At 40.5% G+C, this 20,756-nt stretch overlaps 2 protein-coding genes across 5 annotated transcripts; both read left to right on the forward strand.

Annotated features, from left to right (window-relative positions):
* On the forward strand, positions 1–4,270 carry cdk9 (cyclin-dependent kinase 9 (CDC2-related kinase)). Its single transcript, XM_066712930.1, has 8 exons — positions 1–109; positions 280–393; positions 1,256–1,337; positions 1,556–1,646; positions 1,771–1,937; positions 2,343–2,514; positions 2,737–2,885; positions 3,226–4,270. Exons 1-8 carry the CDS (start codon positions 69–71, stop codon positions 3,589–3,591), a joined length of 1,182 nt encoding a protein of 393 aa, XP_066569027.1. The 5' UTR covers positions 1–68; the 3' UTR covers positions 3,592–4,270.
* Positions 4,271–4,484: 214 nt separating this feature from the next.
* fpgs (folylpolyglutamate synthase) lies at positions 4,485–17,607 on the forward strand. Of its 4 annotated transcripts, none has more exons than XM_066712926.1 (15): positions 4,485–4,781; positions 7,617–7,745; positions 7,858–7,911; positions 8,502–8,566; positions 8,878–8,992; positions 10,597–10,674; positions 11,305–11,366; positions 11,937–12,039; positions 12,453–12,530; positions 13,022–13,169; positions 13,346–13,447; positions 14,183–14,333; positions 14,960–15,035; positions 15,385–15,451; positions 16,115–17,607. In XM_066712926.1, exons 1-15 carry the CDS (start codon positions 4,614–4,616, stop codon positions 16,498–16,500), a joined length of 1,782 nt encoding a protein of 593 aa, XP_066569023.1. In that variant the 5' UTR covers positions 4,485–4,613; the 3' UTR covers positions 16,501–17,607. The 4 variants fall into 4 exon arrangements, with proteins under 4 accessions (XP_066569023.1, XP_066569024.1, XP_066569025.1 ...); XM_066712927.1 differs by having other exon boundaries at positions 16,118–17,607; XM_066712928.1 differs by lacking the exon at positions 4,485–4,781 and adding an exon at positions 5,428–5,617.
* The last annotated feature ends 3,149 nt before the right edge of the window (positions 17,608–20,756 follow it).

Below are 20,756 nucleotides of genomic sequence, written 5' to 3' on the forward strand. Positions count from 1 at the left end.
CGGAAGAGCGTCCGAACTACAACTCCCAGAGAGCAGCGCTGCCCGGAAACGACAGCACGACTTCCGACATGCAGCGAGAGAGAACCGGAAGCTCCGGTGGGGCTGAAAAGTAAGAATATTTCCATTATTTTCATGTTTTAATGTCTTTTTGGTGAATAATTTCACGATAACATGGCATCGCGAATAGGTAACTACACGCGAGAAAAACAAAGAGACGTGTGCCTGCCTGGCAGAGGGCGCCGGCCGCTGTGTTACAGTCTGTCCCTTGTCTTCATCCAGGCCCGACCGGGAGGCCGCGATTATGTCCAAGTACTACGATGGGGTCGAGTTCCCTTTCTGTGACGAGTTTTCCAAGTATGAGAAGCTGGCGAAGATCGGACAGGGGACATTTGGGTAAGTGTTCAATATGAGTGTCTAAAATCCTTATTTACAATGTATTTGGGCGATTTACTGGCGAGCCGTGGCTTAGGCTGAACCCACCAAATGCACATCAACAAAGGGAGACGGGGACTTGAATATGTCTTGAGTTGTGTGACTTATGTTCGTTTATTTGCCATGTAGAACAACCCAGAGCCAAAGATACTGATGGGAACGTAGTATGATACAATTATACACATTTAATATTAAAGTAGTTGCACACAAACGTAAGGGGGGGGTCAGACTTGTCTTTAAGATTGAGTGGAAATGTTCAGGACATTTAAAGCAGATCTGAGCTCCCTCTGTTGGCGTAAATCACTTTTGCAATAGTCATTTTACAGTGGTGACTTTATGCATTGGTAGGACACTGTAGCTGGTCTTAATGTCGAAGAATAGACAGAAACTTTTACAATATTGTGTTATGAAGGCAATACGGTCCTGCAGTGTATAAATGCCTGGGGAAATGAAACTTGAATGTAAATGAACTCTCACCAGTGGAATGAGGGTGGAGTGATTATTTGATATGCAAAATTATTTTCCTTTCATTCATGAATCCTCAATGAGTGCTTATCACTGCCAGGTCCTTATTGTTATTTATACTTCTTTGATTGCAGTAAAAATTCATTCTTAGTGGCAACTGTTTCTTAATCACATCACATATTTTAGAAATCCCTGCACTTTCTCGCTGATTCAAAAAGAAAACATCAAGTGTGTTATTCATCATTTAAATGATTAGTAGATACTAGAGTGTTTCAAAAATAAACCCTTTGGAGAACAATTTGATTTATAGAAATCGTTATTCTTCATTTGTTTAATTATTGCCTCCATCTCTCTACAGTGAAGTGTTTAAAGCCAAGCACAGACAGACCGGGAAAAAGGTAGCTTTGAAGAAAGTGCTGATGGAAAATGAGAAAGAAGGGGTAAGTAATATTTTACCTGAAAGCATCTAATATTAATTCAAACCTATTTGCCCCATAAACCTGATTATTTAATAAAGATATCTGGAAACAGCCTCATCTGCCAGACAATTGGATGACGGTCATCAATATAGATGTTCAGGCTAAAATGCATTATTCGGTGCTTATGCCAATCCTTTGGAAATGTAAAGTAAATGTCTTTGTCTTGCTATTCGTTTCAGTTTCCCATTACTGCCCTGCGAGAAATAAAGATCCTGCAGCTTTTAAAGCACGAGAATGTGGTTAACTTGATTGAGATCTGCAGAACAAAAGGTAAGCATCTGGTCTGTCCTGCTGGTAGAGGTCCTGGGATCAGTAATGAGAGAGAATGCATGGGGGAGTTGGGTACAATCTTGATGGTAGCTTTTTCTGAAATACTCTCTCTCTGAATGCACAGCCACCCAGTACAACCGTTACAAGGGCAGTATCTACTTGGTGTTTGACTTCTGTGAACATGACCTGGCTGGGTTATTGAGCAATGCAAATGTGAAGTTCACTTTGGCGGAAATCAAAAAGGTCATGCAAATGTTGCTGAATGGGCTCTATTATATTCACAGGAACAAGGTAAGATAACTGCATGATTTTCTATTGATAAAATAGCCTTTAACTGTATGACTCATCAGGCTTTTACAGTTTTGTTTAATACCTAATATGAATAAATATATCGCCAATTGTTTGACAGAAACATTAGGCAATGCATCTTTATGATTTTCTGTGTAGTCAGCTGTTTGTCTCCACCTAGTGGTATTGCTTTGTAAGGGTCTACAGTGTATACGAGACACTGGGCCATATCCTACTGTGGAAATGCTACATTTTACCAGTGGAAAAGGGGCACAAGAGAACCCAAACCTGAGTTCAGTTAAAACAAAAATAAACACCTTGGATTACACAGCTCTGAGCTCCTCCCACTTGCATGGGTCCTGTGTTTTACATTCTTATACCCAACCTGCGTGTCTCATTCCCTTTCAGATTCTGCATCGGGACATGAAAGCTGCCAACGTGCTCATCACCCGAGACGGGGTGCTGAAGCTGGCCGATTTCGGCTTGGCACGCGCCTTCAGCCTCGCTAAGAATAGTCAGGGGAACCGCTACACCAATCGCGTCGTCACGCTATGGTATCGACCCCCGGAGCTACTGTTGGGTAAGCTAATTAGAGCTCATATGTAATTGAGTGTGTTATTGGCGATCAGCCTTTTGAAACCTGAGAATTGCATCTTTTTATTAAATGTGACGAAATTAATGTTTTCTTGTGACAACTGGAAGTCACTCAGGGGAAGGGTGTCTGCTAATAAATAGTGGCTCTTTTAATGTTCTTTTGTTCAATGAAGCACAACTAATTGTTCTGTGTTTTGTCTCTTCTTAGGAGAAAGAGATTATGGCCCTCCTATTGATCTGTGGGGGGGCGGCTGTATCATGGCAGAGATGTGGACCCGCAGCCCCATCATGCAGGGCAACACTGAGCAGCACCAGCTCACCCTCATAAGCCAGTTGTGCGGCTCCATCACAGCTGAGGTAAGAGCGTCAGAACGACTGCTGTAATTACTATATCAGTCAAAAAAAGATGGTGACACAGTAGATGCAAAAGGGTGAATCAGAATAAAACCTGATATTGAGTTTTACCCACAAACCTTTGTCTGTCCATTCCATTCCATAAAAGTACATGCTTATTTTTTTCCTTCCAGTCCATCCCCCAAAGGAGTAAATGGCAAAAGCACACAAACCTACCAATACAAGTTGTTATTATTATTATTATTATTGGTGCACAAGGAGTATGCCTTCGTTTCCAATCTGCACATTGAGTGAGGTGTTTTCATTTTAAAGCTGTTAAATGACTTCAATCTCCTTCTTTCAGGTGTGGCCGGGCGTCGATAAGAAGTATGAGCTGTACCAGAAACTGGAGCTCCCGAAAGGCCAGAAGCGCAAAGTGAAGGACAGGCTCAAAGCGTACGTGAAGGACCCCTACGCTCTGGACCTCATCGACAAGCTCTTGGTGCTGGACCCAGCCCAGCGCATTGACAGCGACGACGCGCTCAACCATGATTTCTTCTGGTCGGACCCCATGCCCTCGGACCTCAAAAACATGCTCTCCACTCACAACCAGTCGATGTTCGAATATCTCGCTCCCCCCAGGCGAAGGGGACACATGCCCCAGCAGCCGGCCAATCAGAACCGCAATCCTGCCACCACCAGCCAGACAGAGTTTGACCGGGTGTTCTGATTGGGCAGAGACTGACAAGTCCTAGAGGACCAGATGGACTGACTGAGCGATTCTGGGTGTTGGTAGGGGCCCTGTTGAGACATTGACAAGAACATACCCCCTATCAAAAAATCATAAGTTTTTTTTGTTTTTGTTTTTTAAACCTCGAGTTCTGTGATTGTATTTTTAATTAAGGTTCAGCTCAAGCCTCACACTTTAAATGTCTTAAAGTTGTGAAAAAGATCTGAGAGGAACAGACTGAGCTCAGGTTTGGTGCGTTTTATCAGGGACCATGAAGGAAACATTAAACACTCATGAAAAGGAGAGACTCGTATTCCAGACCACGGGGAAGGAAAGGAGCCATCTGCAATCAACAGCGCAAAAGCATTGCACCTTGGCAGTGTATTTATTGACCCAGTATTTAAGAATTCATGCACCGAGAAGGCATGTAAGTATGTATAAGAAACCATGCCCCTCTTTATAACTTGGTACGATCTGGAAATACGATTGGATCATTGTTACAAGTGATATTGTAGCCTGGGACTGGATAGGGGAGGGGGGGTGGAATCACTAATGAAAAACAAAACCTGACATTTCCCACACAGAAAAAAAATCATGGAAGAAAAAAAGACAGTTTGGTGTTTGCCTGTATACCATGCTATGTAAATATGACACTATTAAACCTGTCTATGAAATTCCACTGTTTGTCATTCTTCCCTTGAACATCAGCTGAACTTGCCACTGACAACCTGAGCAAGACATGGGTATAATTATGCAATACTAAATAATAGGGCCAAGACATGCCAGTGCACACCTGCTCATAGTAATTAACTGCAGCCTCAACTTTTTGTATGTATGAAACAGCCAATCATGTAAAGTATTTGAAGCTTTTGCCAATTACAAGTTATTTTCCAAGTGCTTGTTTTGATCCGAGGACGTGTTTGCTCTCTCGCCTCCTATCTAGTTAATGTTTGACAATAGCAATTTGGAAACCGTCTTTCAGTCCCAAAGTTTTTCCCTGTAGATTAGGACGTCATGCTGTCATGTCAAAGGAAAGGTTTCATTTTAAAAAACAGAAAAAGGAGGATCCTGAGCACACAGGATTTCTACCAATCATAAGTCTGTATAACTATTGCAGTTTTTTGAATGCAGACGAACTGGCTGTCGGGGAGCGTGGAGTTTCAAACATGATGCAAAGGAAGAGTTTTCAGGTGCTGTGAGTTGTATTTTGATGAGAATCTGAAATCGATGACAATCCGACACAAAGTAACTTAAAAGTAAAATACAGTTTTCTAAAAAGATTGTTTTTGGTATAAAACAAAATCCAAATGCATGCAGTTCTTTGAAAACTGTTTTAATTGTGTTTGTGTCATATAATCGTATTTTCGTTTCAGATAAACGAAATCAAAGTGCATTCATTGCCATGTTTGTTTGCTTTATCAAATGGGAATACTTCACTGTAGTGCATAATACGACTGTGACTGTATACACAATTCATGTCAGGAGTTTATGGGTCTTTTTATTTCGATTAGTGTTAATAATAATTGTTTCAACTATGTGTGAACTGGGTCCGTATACATTACCTCCAATGTATTAAACACTACATTTATGCATACGGTAGTAAAACTGAAAGTACTTTCGGGATATGTCCTTAAAATACACCGTGTGTTTCGAAACTCTCAATAAAATCCAAATTAAAGCCATAATAAGTAGTTCTAAATAAGGCATTAATTCCAAAACCAAATGAGGCGCACAGTTTTAAGAAGCTGCCCCTCACAAAGATGGCGCTTCACGGTGTCGTCGTCATATCCTGCAGAACAAATAAGGCGCTGTGGAGGTGGGGCTCGCTCGCCCTGTCACGGCGGCCGCAGTGCAGCTCCTGCCCGGCAGCCCAATGATGGCGCGCCCGCTCCGTGTTTGGGAGCGCTGCCTGCTCACCGCCTTCCTCCCCCGGCAGCACCGAGGCGCAGCCCGCCTGAGAAGCTCGTCTAACGCCGGCAGGAGCTTCAGCACCAAGCCAGCGCGGCGGCCCAGGATGGAGTATCAGGTACGGCGCCGGGAGCTGCCGGGAGAGACACCCCGCGGTCCTGCCGCAGAGACCTGCAATCAGGCTCGGTGTTACATCAGCTGCCGCGCTGGAGTCGTGCGGAGCCGCCGCCGGCACCATGTGCGCCGATCCGCCATAGACAGACGTCAGTGCAGCGCCGGGAAAAGCGCCTTCAGACGTTTAAAGTTGTTATTTTGTAACGTATCGCGCACAGGAGCGCCAGAGATGCTCTATTATGACACTGCTTTACGTCACCTCTCCCAGACGTTCGTTTAGTTTTGGGTTATGTTTGTATATACTTGTGTTGAATGCGTTATTGCATTAATTTTGCATTCACAAATCGTTTAATGAGTCGCTTGGTTAAATATGAGCGCATGATCGAGGACACTAATACTTTTTATACATCTAAGTGAAAGTTGGGCACTTTGACCTGCTCTTTTCAAAGTTTGATCCTTGTTCTGTATTTGAGTTGGACGGGCGCTGCGTGGTGGGAAAGTTGTTCCGCCTTGTTGTTACAGTTGCACTGCTGCTTACTTCTGGATGCCGCAACATGTATTTCTCTTTCCTGTTAATTCTTGCAGGAAGTACATTTAACTGTGCTAAATTCAAACTACAGTGCCATTCTTATAGCTTTTGCAACTGTGCCACCCATTGAAGGTATACAATTCAATTAGATTTAACATATGGAACAGAAAGGACGCTTGCACTGCGAATGATGTGTATATGTGTGTTATTGTCTTGCATTGATTTACCATAATGCTAAACCTACTGCTAGCATTGTTATTCTGTGTGATCGGCACATATTTGCTGATTTGGGAATGATTGTTCAGCCAGAAGTAACCTGAATGAACTGGTCTGTCCACACCTGTAGTATTGACATGCTATGCGCACATGTTCTCCAGGATTGCAGTTTGGTGTGCAGGCGCCTCTCTACATCCATGACGTTTCTTTTATCGTAGTTTACCAGTTAATTATGGAAACGATGCAGCCATAATGGAAATGTGGCAAAGGTATACTTTTTATCTAATGTAACCCGAAGTCAAAACTCAGTCTGCATCGGCTTGACGTACAACAAGAGTACAGGCTCAAAGAGCAGCTACTTAAAGTCGGATGATGACATTAGTTGTTTTTTTTTTTTTTGTTAAGGATTTGAAAACCGCTAGAAATAAGCAGCTCCATTAATAAAAGGTGCACTTTTAGTGACGTAAAAATAGTTTCCATCATCGCATGGCACAGGATTAAGACCCACACATACCAACACCATCTCAAAATATTAAATTCCATGTGTGTTTTAAATATACATAAAGTTTAAAACTTTTGTGAGTATGTTCACAAAGCATCGGTCTTGGGCATTATTTGTTTTAATCATTATGAGCTATAGTAGTTATTTTTAAAATAATTTCCAAAGCAAATGATGCCTCAATGACAGGTGCATGATTGAACACCACCAATGCCACTTGTTAAATATGCAATTAAGGGGATGATGCATTACATGACTATCTATCTAAACTATTAACTGTTACTAGTTTAGAAGTTGAGTTTGAAGTCGCCAGTGTCCATCACTTTGGATGGGAAAATAGAGCAACATTTTCAAAATATTGTTTAGATGTCATTCATTCCAAGAACTTAAAAATGCATGGGTATATGGAAATTGGCTACTATTCACAAAAAAAGACATGCCGTATGTGTGCCAGGTCAATGTTGGCTAGCATTTATTGTGAAATGACAATTTAATGATTTAAGTTGATCCTGGTATATGCATGTGATCAAATATCATACAAGGCACAGATGAGTACTATACAATTTAGCAATTTTTTAATGACCAGGCAAGTTGTTTTTCCTGTTATTTGTTTACGTCATGTTTAGGGCATGATTGTTGTTTAAACCGTATTTCAGTCATGGGAAATGCAGAGCCCTGGCCATGAATAGTTTCACAATTGTGTATGATGCTTCTATAAAATTGCGTTTCCTGATCTCCTCTCGCTTGTCTTCGTCGCAGGATGCAGTGTGCACTCTCAACACCCTCCAGACCAACGCCAGCCTCCTCGATCAGGTGAAGCGCGAGCGCGGGCAGCCCCAGATGCAGCTGCAGGCCATGAGGTCCTTTCTCCAGCGCACAGGCCTGATGGTAAGGCCCTCTGGGAGGAGAGGAGAGGAGATTCTGGCATTTTGTTTGTTCCCTGAGCAAATTCTAGAAGGTATTTTCAACTTTTGTTCAATGATGATATGTTGTCTTGAAGGTGGAGGATCTGGACCAGCTCAATATCATCCACGTGACTGGGACAAAGGGGAAGGTAAAAGTTGATAACCATCCTTTATACACACTGGGCACCATACTGCACCGAGTGTAGGAGCTGGAGATGAACTTGGTTTAATGGAGGGGGGGCTCAGAGGTGTCTGACAGGGCCAATCAAATTCAAGTGGGGGTCTGACTGTACAAGCTCCAGTCATTTGAAGCTGGTGGTAGTTTATAAAATGACATGATTAACTGACAAAGGAGCCAGAACTGCCGTTGCAACCAGAATAGCATTAGAAGGTTGAGGCCCAGCAGAAAAACGGTCATCAGTCAGTATGGCTTGTTCAGCCGGAAACTCATGTCCCATATGACATTGATTAGAAAAACTCTGTGCTCTATTCAGGTGAAGCCCATTAAGGCATCATTAGTTAATTAGATTTACAAACATGCTTGCAGTGTCTAATTAAATCTAGTCCTGACAGTGACTACTGTTTAAAGCAGATCCATTACAATATTCCACCCAGCTGCCCTGTTTGAACTGGTATACATTATACAGTATTTATGATAAAAATGCATGTGTGATTGTTTTTACTAAGTGTAATGTAAGGAAAGACCTTAATACTGTCTTTTGCATTAATTTCTCATAAGGGATCAACGTGTGCTTTCACTGAACGCATTTTAAGGAATTCTGGCCTTCGCACAGGCTTTTACAGGTGAGCTACAAAGCACCAGGTCAAGACAACAATCAAGGCATTTGTTTTAGAATATTAATAAGACCACGAGCGGTGGATTCCCAAAGGATACAGCAATGTGAATTCTGTTGAATACTACACCTGAAAAAGTGTTCAAAGTGATCCATAAATTACCACGTTTTAGTAGATGAAACTGTATTTACTTCTTTGTTGTTGGCATCCCCATATGAGTGCAACTAGCTGAGCACCAGCATTGTGTGGATATTGGACTACTAGCCATCATTGGAATGTGAATTTTGTCATTAATACCCTAATGTGATTTTTATCCCCAGCTCTCCACATTTGGTGCAAGTGAGAGAAAGAATCCGAATTAATGGGAAGCCAATCAGCAAAGAACTCTTCACAAAATACTTCTGGCAGGTGTACGGCAGATTGGATGAAACCAAGGTAAGTTTACCCACAAATCCTGTTGTCCATATTGCATTTTGGCACATCAGATCAGAAGTCCAGAACATTGTTATTATTTTCATCATCTTTAAATATATACCCATGAACACTACACTTTGGGTCCTGTATTTAATCATTTATTGTTCCATAATCCCATCGGTTTAATCCAATATTTGTGAAATTTGCATTGGAAATTAGTTTTATTTTAAACCAGAATATTACAACAACTAATATTCGTAATTATAAAAGATTGTAATCATTCACTAATTTTGCATTGCCTTGTTGCTGATGTCCCAGTGATTACAATTAAATCTCTAATTGTACCTGATACTAAGAGTAGGAATGCAAATGAACTGAGGAGGCATTCTGAACTGATTATCTTCATGGCACTTCCATCTCCATGCTTTTGGATCATTATATCATTTAGATTTCTTGCAGCAGTCACTAAATCGAACCAAATGCTGAGACTCAGTCTAGGGTGCACACAAGTATTCACCCTTACAGAGTGAAATGAAGGTTACATTCGCGTCCTTATATTGAATTCAAAGGCAAATACAGCAGCCATCGCTTCCTCCCGATCCTCCAATTTGAATTCTCCTGAATTCACAACAGGCGCTCGCTTGGTGGATCCGATCATTGTTGTGCTGAAACACAAGCACTAACTTTTTTCTTACAATTAGTTCTGACTTGAAATGGAGATATATGGAAAATAGCACCCACTGTCATTTTGCCCATTTTATTGAATCGCTTAATACAACCTGCCTCTTCGCATGAAGGACTCAACTAAAAGTCATGCCACTACTCTGGGTCCTTAATCTTCCACACAAGAGCCTTTGATATAGCACTCTCCTTGACATGGATAAATCGGTTATAGGAAAGTGGGACAGCTCTTGCTTATACTGTAAATGATTTAAGATGGTATCATGTGACAGCACGAATTACCAATTAGTCTAAATGAAATGAACTACTGAAGACCAGGGCTATAGTGTGTGAACTCTTTAATTTTGTGTGTTAGTGTTAATAACTATTTTGTGATGTAATGTCTCCTGAAAAAGTAGCTCCTGTGTCAGAACAGAAAGGACAAAAAATGAAAGATTTAGAACCGAAACAAGCAAGTATGTCATGTCCCTTTAATACTTAGGATGAATTGCCAAGTCATTCTGTTGAATGTAAAGCATTGACAGGGTGATATTCAAACCGCCTTGCTCCCGGGGAAATTCGATCCCCATTTTCTGAAGCTAATTATAGAAGTTTAAAAGTGAATCTAAATCTAAGTACAGCATAGGTATGTATATTTCTTGAACATTAGGTGTGGTTGATGTTGCATTTGGACAGATCTTATAAATACACTCAAACCTTTTAAATGGCTGTTTGAATGTCTGGGTTTTATTTAAGAAACCCTTTCATGTAACTGTAAAGGTTACTTAACGAAGATCCCATGGTGCAGTTGTAGTGCTGACTTTGAATCCATGGGAGAATGTAAGGCTAGTAACTTAAATTGTTGTTGTTGAGACATTTTTGGGATCTGGGGGAATATGGGAACCACACACATCTGTAGAAAGTTCCCCTGAATTAAGATTTTGTGATTGTTCTTGACTTCTCAGGAGTCCCATTATGGCACCATGCCAGCCTACTTCCGCTTCCTCACCATCCTGGCATTTCATGTGTTTTTACAGGAGAAGGTAAGTGTTATAGGTAAAAGAATAAAAATAAAACCTCTTGACTATTGATTTGTGTCCAACATCAATAAGTCTAATGACCTATATTATTACATGGAATTTACAATCTACATCTTAGGTAATGAAGTATACCATTCTATAATTTTGTTATAGTAAAATTGGAATAAGAAAATATTCCCGTTTTAGAAGATAAGTGGCATACAAATAAATTACTGTTTCTCGGGGGGACTGTAGACAACTCGCACTAACCTTTGTACAAAAGAATACTGCATAATAAACTTATATTAAGGGTCCAAAGTCTTCAGACCTTATTCTTAGGTGCAATCCAATATCTGAAGTGCAAACAGAAAATATATAAATGGCTGATTACAATAACAAGCAGTGTTTTAGGAATATAATTCATGTTTCCTGTTCATTATCAATATGCTTAGTGAACTAGGGATATGGCAGTATTTTAATATGAATAATCTCCACCTTGGCTCTCTGCCTGTTATGGGTCAATTAATCTCTTGCAGTTTTTCAAGTAACTGAAAAACATTTATCCCTCAGAGTAATGTCAAAGGTCAGAATCGCCCATGTTGAACAGCCATTGGCATTTCTAACTCATGCTGTCATGCTGACTCTTTAATGCAGGTGGATTTAGCTGTGATTGAAGTTGGGATTGGTGGCGCTTATGACTGTACAAACATCATCCGGTAAGGAGAAATTTCCATTGCTAACATTCTACTTCATTAGTTTCTTATTTGCTGCCCCCCCCCCCCTGTAATTTACAACTGCTGTGTCTGAGAACAAGAAACCCTACAGGGCTATGGGTCTCTTTATAACATTAACTTTATCTATATGGTATTTGTTTTATAGTGCTGGCACAAGTATCTGAATACTCATAGCAATATTTGTATTGTGTATAATTTTTGACCTGTATTCATCTAGAAAAATTCTAGTGAAAGTCAAATCAAATGGAAATGCAATATAAGGTTTAAACTGGGCCACTGTATTTATTAGTAATTATTTCACATTGTCGCATTGCAGATGCCGATGACCATAGATAGTGCATATGATTGCTACGTAGAGCTCCACTAATGAAAATGCTGGTACTCCTCTTGCAAAAGTGCATACTTAAATACTTTGTTCTGTTAGAAATAAACAAAGGAAAAGGATAATGACAGGAACTGGAAGAAAGGTTTTAATTCTTCTACTAACCAAAGAATCCTATCAGGTGTACCGATATAATTTAATCCAAACCAAATAGATTTTCTCCTTCTCAGGAGTCCTTGGGTGTGTGGAGTCTCCTCCCTGGGGATCGATCACACCAGTATCCTGGGAGACACAATTGAGAAGATAGCCTGGCAGAAGGGTGGCATATTTAAGGTGAGTCAGAAAGGCGAGTTTTGCAGTTATGAGTTGTGAAGATATTAATAATAGAATAGATCGCACCTAAGCCTGTTGTCTTCTCAGTAGTGAGGCAGCCAAAGACCATTTGAATTGAACTCTGTTATCAGTTATTTGAGAGGTTAACCCCTTCAGTGCTGTCTGAGTGTGTATGTGATGCATAGTGCCCACTGGGATATTGAAGACAACCACTGACTTTCATAAGGCAAGCAGGGACATTGTAAATACTTTGTACTAATTTACACACGTTTACTATTCACTATATTGCTTACTGTTGGTAAATACGGCAGGTGTATAAGACATCTAAGGTAAATGTGTTTTTACCAAAACTGCATTATTTCAGTGATTTTACACTGGTGACATTGTGTGAATTAAGAGTTATCTCTCTCCAGCCTGGAGTCCCAGCCTTCACCGTGAAACAACCAGAGAGCCCCATGACTGTGCTAATGGAGAGAGCCAAGGAGATAGGGGTGAGTTACCTTTTCAATCTATATAACTGTTCTGTAATTAAGTGCCAAAATGTAATCGGATACCTATGCAAAATTTCTCAGTTCTAAGAAAGAATCTGACAAAAACCCTGTAAGTATCAGCATTTCTAGATCAACAAAATATTAAACATCACAAATCTCCACACAGTCGAAGAGATTAAACCTGCCTATTTTACCGCACATGGTTATCTCTTTAATTGTCAAGTCAATGTCAAGTCTTGATTTCAGTCATGGCCAGCACTGTTCCTGGAGTGCCACAGTCTTGTAGGCTTTATAGGCCTCTATACACCTTGAATGCGTGGTCACTGACTAAGCCAAGTACCCGAATTTAATTCTGAATTCAATGGAAACAACAGCCAGAAAAACCCATGGCTCTCTAACACCAGGGCAGCCCTGTTCTGTACATTGCCTCCCACAATGCTAACAGCTTGGTTGAAACCCAGATTTATAATGACGTGCAATGATTTCGACAGTGTGAGCTCCACGTGTGCCCAGAGCTGGAGGAGTACGAGTTCAAGGGCGAACGGCTCAAGCTGGGCCTGGCCGGGGAGCACCAGAGGTCCAACGCCACCCTGGCGCTCCAGTTATGCAGGAGCTGGCTTCAGCGCCGGGGCTTTTACGGTACGCTCTTGCTCTCCGGTTGTTTGGAATAAATAGAGGTTACGTTCAAACCAAGGCCTTCCTCTGCAGCTCTGAGTGCTCAGATTGTTTCCCCGTTTATCTTTTGAAGATTCTTTTAATTCAAGAAGTATGCATATACATATTTCTTGTTTTGTTTCCCTATTTCCAAACTGTAGACTTCATCTCTCTTCCGGAGAAAGACGTCGCTCCCCACATGCTGCTGAATAACCGCTTACCTCAAGCCTCTGCGTTCCAGCCCAGTTCAGCCATGCTGGAAGGTAACCGTCCACTCTAGCACTGCTAATCCCCAGTTCATCTGTAAAAAGTGTTTCATTGGCTCACATTTACAGTGTTTATGGGCCTGATACTTTGATCAAATTTTAAGTTTTTAACAAAAGTATTCATTTCAGCAGTGAGAGAATGTGCTAACAAGTTCAAGTTGTGTTTATACATGAACTCTGATTTGAATCTAGATATAAACAATACTGTAATACTAGGGCGAGGCTCATTGATCAGACCAGCAGTTTTCACTCTGCATATGAAAAAGTGAAGCCTTCCCTGAATCTGTATCCTAACAAACTGCCAGCAGATCATTCCAGAACCTCCAAAGCTCTGTTCCAAACGTCCTTTGCTCTCAAGCCATTTTGTTTATTATTTATCTTGGCTTACAGGTAATGAGCAGTTGAACACTTTCCTGAGTGCCTTCTAGAATAGTTTTGTGCTTTTTGATTTTATAACGATTATTATTTAGAGAAATCTTACATGAGCTTTAGCAAATTAACCCCAAACATTCCCTGTACCAATTTTGTGTTTTACAGGCTTTAAACCACATTTCCGTAGCCTGTGGCCTGGTTCTCGTCTCGCATAGTTTCCTTGGAACTGCAAACGTCTTTGTGTCCATATCACTCGCATTGATGCTGGTTTCGTTCATAGCCCTTACAGTTCCAGTTGTAGCTTAATGTACACCTATATTTAGAGGACTGTGTCATCCTCTCTCCTCACTCGTCTCCCAGGGCTGCAGAACGCTGAGTGGGCCGGACGCACGCAGACCCTGAGACGCGGCCATGTTACTTACTATCTCGATGGCGCCCACACCACCCGGAGCATGCTGGCCTGCGTGCACTGGTTCAGAGAGACCGCTGCCCGGGATGAAAAGACTGCAGGGTAAGACCATCTCAGGGGTGGGATCTTCCCTAATGCTCCTCACTTACAACCTAAATGTACTTGGAGCTGCTAAGTGCAAATTATTAACCTGATAGGTGATGGAAAACCTTGAATCAGGTCCATGGTTTATAATTTGGGAATGGGTGGGTGGGTGGTTTGGTGCTTTTAAAGTAATCCTGGCCTTGGCACATTTCAATTCTGCTCGATTTTATATTGTTCAAATTCCTCCATCTGTGTATTTTGTGTATTTATTTTACCTAGAAAGGGGTAGTTTTGAAAACGTTTACAGTATAACATGTGGTCCATGAATATTTAAACCATGTTCACAAAGTGCTGCACCTTGCAGTGTTGTCATGTTGCAGACGGGGTGAAAGTCTGAAACCAAACCAAAGGCGATCACTGCCAACATCAGCCCAGCAGTTTCTGGGCTCAACACATCAGATATCCTAGGATTTAGTTAGTGATTATGTTTTTATCACACATCAGCCAACAGTCGTACTCTGACTGACGCACGTCTGTGATAACTGCCATGGGATAGTTTAATTATAGCATATCATGAAATGTAAAGCCCCTATAAAAGGAGATAGCAGCTGCGATGTTCATTGTTGGCGTCTGCTGTGTCACAGTGGGCCTGTGGTTCGTGTGCTGCTGTTCAACGCCACGGGGGAGCGCGACTCGGCCGCGCTGCTGAAGCTGCTAGTGGTGAGTAGGAAAACGCAGCCCCTTCGGTCCAGAACAGGCAGACATTTGTCATTTCTTGTATTTGACAAAATAAGCATATTAGGATTTTTTCATTGTGTACATTGAACATTGAATCCTACACCCCCCCCCCCCCCCGACGACAACCTTAAAAAAAAAATAAAAAAATGTAATCCTGTTGATCCTCCAGATAGACTTGTATTAGTAATATTTCATTGTCAGTTTCTTTCATGTGAGATTCTTGATTTCATTTAGCTTTTAGAAATTGTATTTCATTGAGATTTAGTTCAGTTATGCCAAAGCTGGGTCTGCAGTCAGTGATCGCTCAACCGTCTGTTTTCTCTTCCCTAAGCCTTGCCAGTTTGACTTTGCGGTCTTTTGCCCCAATATCACTGAAGCTGTGCCATCGAATAATGCTGGTATGTCCTCTTCACAACTTTATTCTTCCTATGGCAAGGTAATGCCTCATTTAACTAGATCTTCACCTGTTCTAATACTTTAGTGTCAGAGAGAATGTAGCCATGCGTTAGTTAAATAGGTTTTAGCCTGTTAGAGAGCAAAGAAAGGAATAAAAAAAGAAAAAACTCATTACACATTCATTGTAGTCCAAATGATCAGCTACAGTGTCACGGTTCTGTGGGTTTAATATTTGAAATTAGGGGGTGAGAGCAAGGGTTTAACACCATCAATTAAGTACAATAAATGTAAAGTAAGCGTTTAAGATTTGGCCATAAAGAATAGAAGAGAGATCTTGCTGGAGACGACAGGACTGGGGTTCCTCATGCATCGTGTGTATCGAGTGAAGACTCTTCCGCAGCAGTGCTGTAAGTAAGGAATGTAATCGAACCCGGTCAGGCACAGCTGTGCGTTTGCAGCAAATAAAGCTGTCGGGTTTCCATGTCGCGTAACCTTTTGTGTGGCACTGCGATGGGAAGATCTCATTCTGTTAATGAGTGAACAATATTGTGCAGCAACTTACCCCTCAGTCAGTGTTGACCCGCCCTACAGATTCATAGAAATCAGCGATTGAGTAACTGGGTTTGAGGGCAATGCTTTTTTCTAATGTATCTTTGTCTCCTCAGCAGACCAGGAGAACTTCAATGTCACTGTGGAGAACATGCTGACGCGCTGCCTGGACAACCAGAAGAGCTGGCGTCAGTTAAGTGAGCAAGGCAGCTGTTCGGGAGCGGAGCTGCGGATCCCCAGCGGGCTGCCCCTGGTGGCAGGGCAGAGACGGACAGACACCCTGGTGTTCCCTTGTATCCTTAGTGCCCTTCGGTGGATCTGCCAAAGCAGGGACTCTGTGTTGGACTGCACTGACAAACTGGCCTCCAGCCCGGTCCAGCCTGGTGCCATGACCAAGGCCGAGAAGCTGCGGGAGGCCACGGCTATTCATGTGCTCGTAACCGGAAGTTTGCATCTGGTGGGGGGAGTTTTGAAACACATAGACCCCTCGTTCTCTTCCTAAGGATCTAAAAGCTGCACGTTTACTCTCCAGTAGGTACAGGGTTTGTCCCTCCCTGTTAGGGTAGAGCTTTTCACACCTGCAGAACCACTGGGTAACATCTCCAGTTGCATGCTGGGAAACCACATCTAAGTGCTCTGGATATCTCTGTGCAACTTGGAGGGGTTTTGTCAGTTCGTTTAGTTGCAAATCTACATCTGTATACTTCTTTCCTGCCCCTGCCTTGCTGTTTAAGGAGAGGGCTTATGGTTCTTACTTGAAGTATAGAATATTTACTGAGAAGAGAGGATTTATGTCCTCTACCCTCTCAGGTGTTTGACATGTACAGTATGTCTTTTTATCATAAAGCAAACTAATTCTCGGCTTGAACATTGGGAAATGGTTATTACATTAAATTTGAAACCATATGCTGTGAAATGTCAGGTCTGATGTGAAGTGGAAGAGTTATTAACTGTAATGTAGGTTTTAATTTAAAACGGATCTTAACCATCATACCCCACATAGTAAACGAGAGTATTGAATATCGTGGTTTTCTGTGTGGGCTACTGATTAAACAAGCTTCATGGAGCATAAATGTGACCATAACTGCTAACAATCGTATTACTGTAAGGTGCACTCCACCCCAATGTTTATCCCTTACATGTATAATGAGTTGTAAGCCATTAACTGTAACCATTTATTGCTTTATAATGGCCAAGTTTGCAGGTTGCAAAACTAGATCTTGAATTGCAGAAATATAATCAAACTTCATTTTATAAGAATGCTTATTGTAAATATTTAAGTGTTGGAGAGCATTTTAAAGCTTACATTTAAAAAACGCTGTTCTCTCAATCGCCAGCTGCAATGAGCAAGGACCATACTTTCACAGGGAGTCTCAATAGTTCACAAATGCAATTGAAAACATTTTAAAACATGTATTGGCTGTCGCATAAGAATTTGTTTGTCTTTTGTTTCCAGTTTTATAGTTTGTTTTTACAAATGTCACACATACTGAGAGACCCTGTTGTTACCACTCTCATATTTGTTGTCAAACTTGTCCACACCTTTCATTTAAAGCTGTTATTCAGTCATTAATTTAATGAAATGTTAATTAAAGTCTACTTATTTATACATCCTGTATTTTCAGAGTTTGTTGAGCTCCGATTCCGCCTACAGAGAAACTGTAAAGCAGCCAATTGTTTTAACTGACACAGTATACTATTTTAAATCCCTCTCTATAGTAGACAAAAGTTGAAATGCAATGATATCGTTGTCCATTGCTGGCCCAGATTCTGTTTTGGGAGCCCCAGGAAGTGCGCTCACTCATTTTTGCAGGTGTCTGTCAGGGATAGGGGTTCATGTGCGGTGACTGGCCAGACCCTGACGCACGTCTGTTTCTTTCCCTCTCTGTCTCATGAAATCTGTGAACTGAGGATTTATTTCACACTCAATACTCCCTTTGCTCTCCTGTGGAGTCCCTGCATCGGTCAGAAGTGAGTTCACACACCACCAGATCTCCCATTAGTACGAAATGCAATGACGGACAAAATCTTTTGTTGATGATTATTCCATAAAACCACACCACACTCTCCATAACATGATTGTTCTCATGCACGTCTGCCATATTTTTGCCCATTTCCAATGTTGGCATTCTGCACTCCTTCTCATAGCAAGAAGTGCCATTCTTTTGACTTTGACTTTAGATGTGCAAGGTACAGTCAAGCAGCTGTCTTATTTTTTTCTCCCTTGAACTGGACAGTCGCCTTGATTTAGAGTCCACAGAATATCCAGTGCCTTGGAGACCCCACAGGCCTCTACCACATACCTTCCCTCTCATCTGTTCCTTAAAAAATTGGGATGGCACTTAGACCATCCAATGCCAGTAACAATCTGATCTGGTTTAGGTCTTATAAGGTTGAAGTCTGTATATTTTGGCATAAACTCAACTGTGCTTAATCCAGACATTTTTTTTTTTCATATCTTTTATATTTTGTTCAATTTCTGAGATGATATGTCATTGTAAAGTGTTTTTTAATTGTTGCACTTCACTGTATGCTATACATGGGATTGAAGCATATATATACACATCAGCAGTTTTCACAAATGTACAGATATTTTACCCTTGCTTTTTTTGCTTTGTTTTCAATGCAATTCTAGATTATAGAAGACGGTTTGGGATTTCCTGTAAACTGTATCCAGATATTGCATGCATTTCTGAAGAAAATTAAACCGGTTTTTAGCATTACCTTATTTATGGTTTACATTATACATGATTCAGTGATTTGCATCTCAGAGATGTTTTGGGGGAACGTGCCCAGCCTGCTTGTTTTTACACCTATTATTTATTCTGGTTTGTGTGAATCTGAATCCTGTAAGCATAGTAGTGTTTAATACCCTATGCCAATTTTGTATAAAGATGCCCAGTTTCAATTTCATGGCATTAATACTTTTAATATACATTTTATTTAAAATTATATCTTGATGTATATTTTTTTAAAAAAGATTTTTTTTTTTTTTTAGAAACTAAGTTAATTTAATATGATTTTAAATTTAATGTTTTATTGAACTGACCACTGAATACCAATGCTTTGTTGTCCATGCAACTGCTGATCCAATGCATATTCAGTGGTTCTGTATTGCATAAACTAAACCCCTGTCTTCCTTTTCATGCTTTTGGAAATGAAAGGAATTTATTTGTTATTAGACAATCTGGTTTCTAACACCAAAGCCTTTTTTTTTTTTTTTTTTTTTTTTAATCAGTCCATTTGTATAACCTTGTTTTTGAAGACTTTTTTCAAGCTATACACATTTGTTGGCTGTGTGTTACCAATGTTTTCATTTGTTAATTTTGAGTTAATATATGTTGCAGGTACTGTGCATTGGTGGTTATTTGATGAAATAAAAAACTAAAAAGTGTACTAGTCCTTCTCTATGGCCTGCTGACAATATTCAGTTTGAGCTAGAATGTAATATTATAGAGTGGACAATCGGTGCATTAAGCTTTAAAATGTGCCTGGGCCTGGGGGGCGTGAGTGGCTTACAGGTTGGACTCTGTTCTCTGGTTACATTGCACATTATTCAGATAATGGGGGGAGGTGCGGTGTTGTGAATTGGCCATCCGTTATTCCTAGTGATGTCTATTTGAGTACTTAATACCGTGCAGGTCTAAACTGCTCCATAGGGCAACAATACTATCTGGGTGGAAAAACACATTTCTCTTAGCCTTTGTAACATGCACAAAGTGCATGGCTTATATAATATCCAATGAATGTACTTACTGACCTTTCTATCATTTAAAATAACTAAGTTGCAAAAGTGTTTTGTATGTTTGTGTGAGAGTGAAATCGTGATTGCAAAGATGAGTCAGGAGCGGGTTTGGATCTCTTGCTGCAGTAGAAATGAGCCGGATTAGCACCTATGTGGGAAGAGCTTCTGTTTTAGACTTGGTGTGTAATTTGTGTTTTTGTCTTCATTTCTCCATGTGTGGAAACGTGGATTAGTTTATTAAATTAAATTAATGGATTACATTAAAAAATGAAATCCTTCCAATTTTGTAAAAGTTCCAGGTATAATTATTCCTAGAGAAACAGGTTGACTTGGGAGAAACTTTCCATTTAGTTAACATTGAAATTGTTTTTTCACTCAAATTACTAGTATAATTGAATTAGCTGCAGGTCTACAAATGGCATTAGTCACGTGTCTCAGTTAAAATAAATTCCCAGTCATTCGGGCTGGAAAAAGGGTTTGTGAATTGACTGACCCAACCAGACTTTACAGAGATGAGTATTACAGAACAAAGTGAATTGAGTGGTGTTGTTGGTAACCATTAACCATACTGTAATTTAAATTGTATACCTTTCATTGACTTCTATCCATCTGCACCTGGATAGGGGATGTATCATGATAAAAACATTTGAGAGAAGCTATATCTTCATTTATACAGCTATTTGACCCACTGATGCGTGTTATGATTCAGTGTAAGGAAATTGAGCAAGTCGTTACGGCTGATTTAATGAGATTTGGCATTTTTTTTTAATATCTGAAGTTGTCTGTGTGGAACAGTCAACAGCACCAAATTTCATATTAACTTGTTTGATGGTACTAGTGTCTTCAGTTTATTGTATAACTATATGGTACCCTGTAAGATTGGGTCAGCATGTCTCACTGAAAATAATTCCAGTATCAGACATTGCTTTTAATATTACTGCAGATAACTGCTTTTAAATGCATAACCTATTGCAAGTTTTCTGTACAAATCTTGTGTGTTAGCAGTTAACAAT

This window comes from Amia ocellicauda, chromosome 9, assembly GCF_036373705.1.
Source record: "Amia ocellicauda isolate fAmiCal2 chromosome 9, fAmiCal2.hap1, whole genome shotgun sequence".
Lineage (NCBI taxonomy): Eukaryota > Metazoa > Chordata > Actinopteri > Amiiformes > Amiidae > Amia > Amia ocellicauda.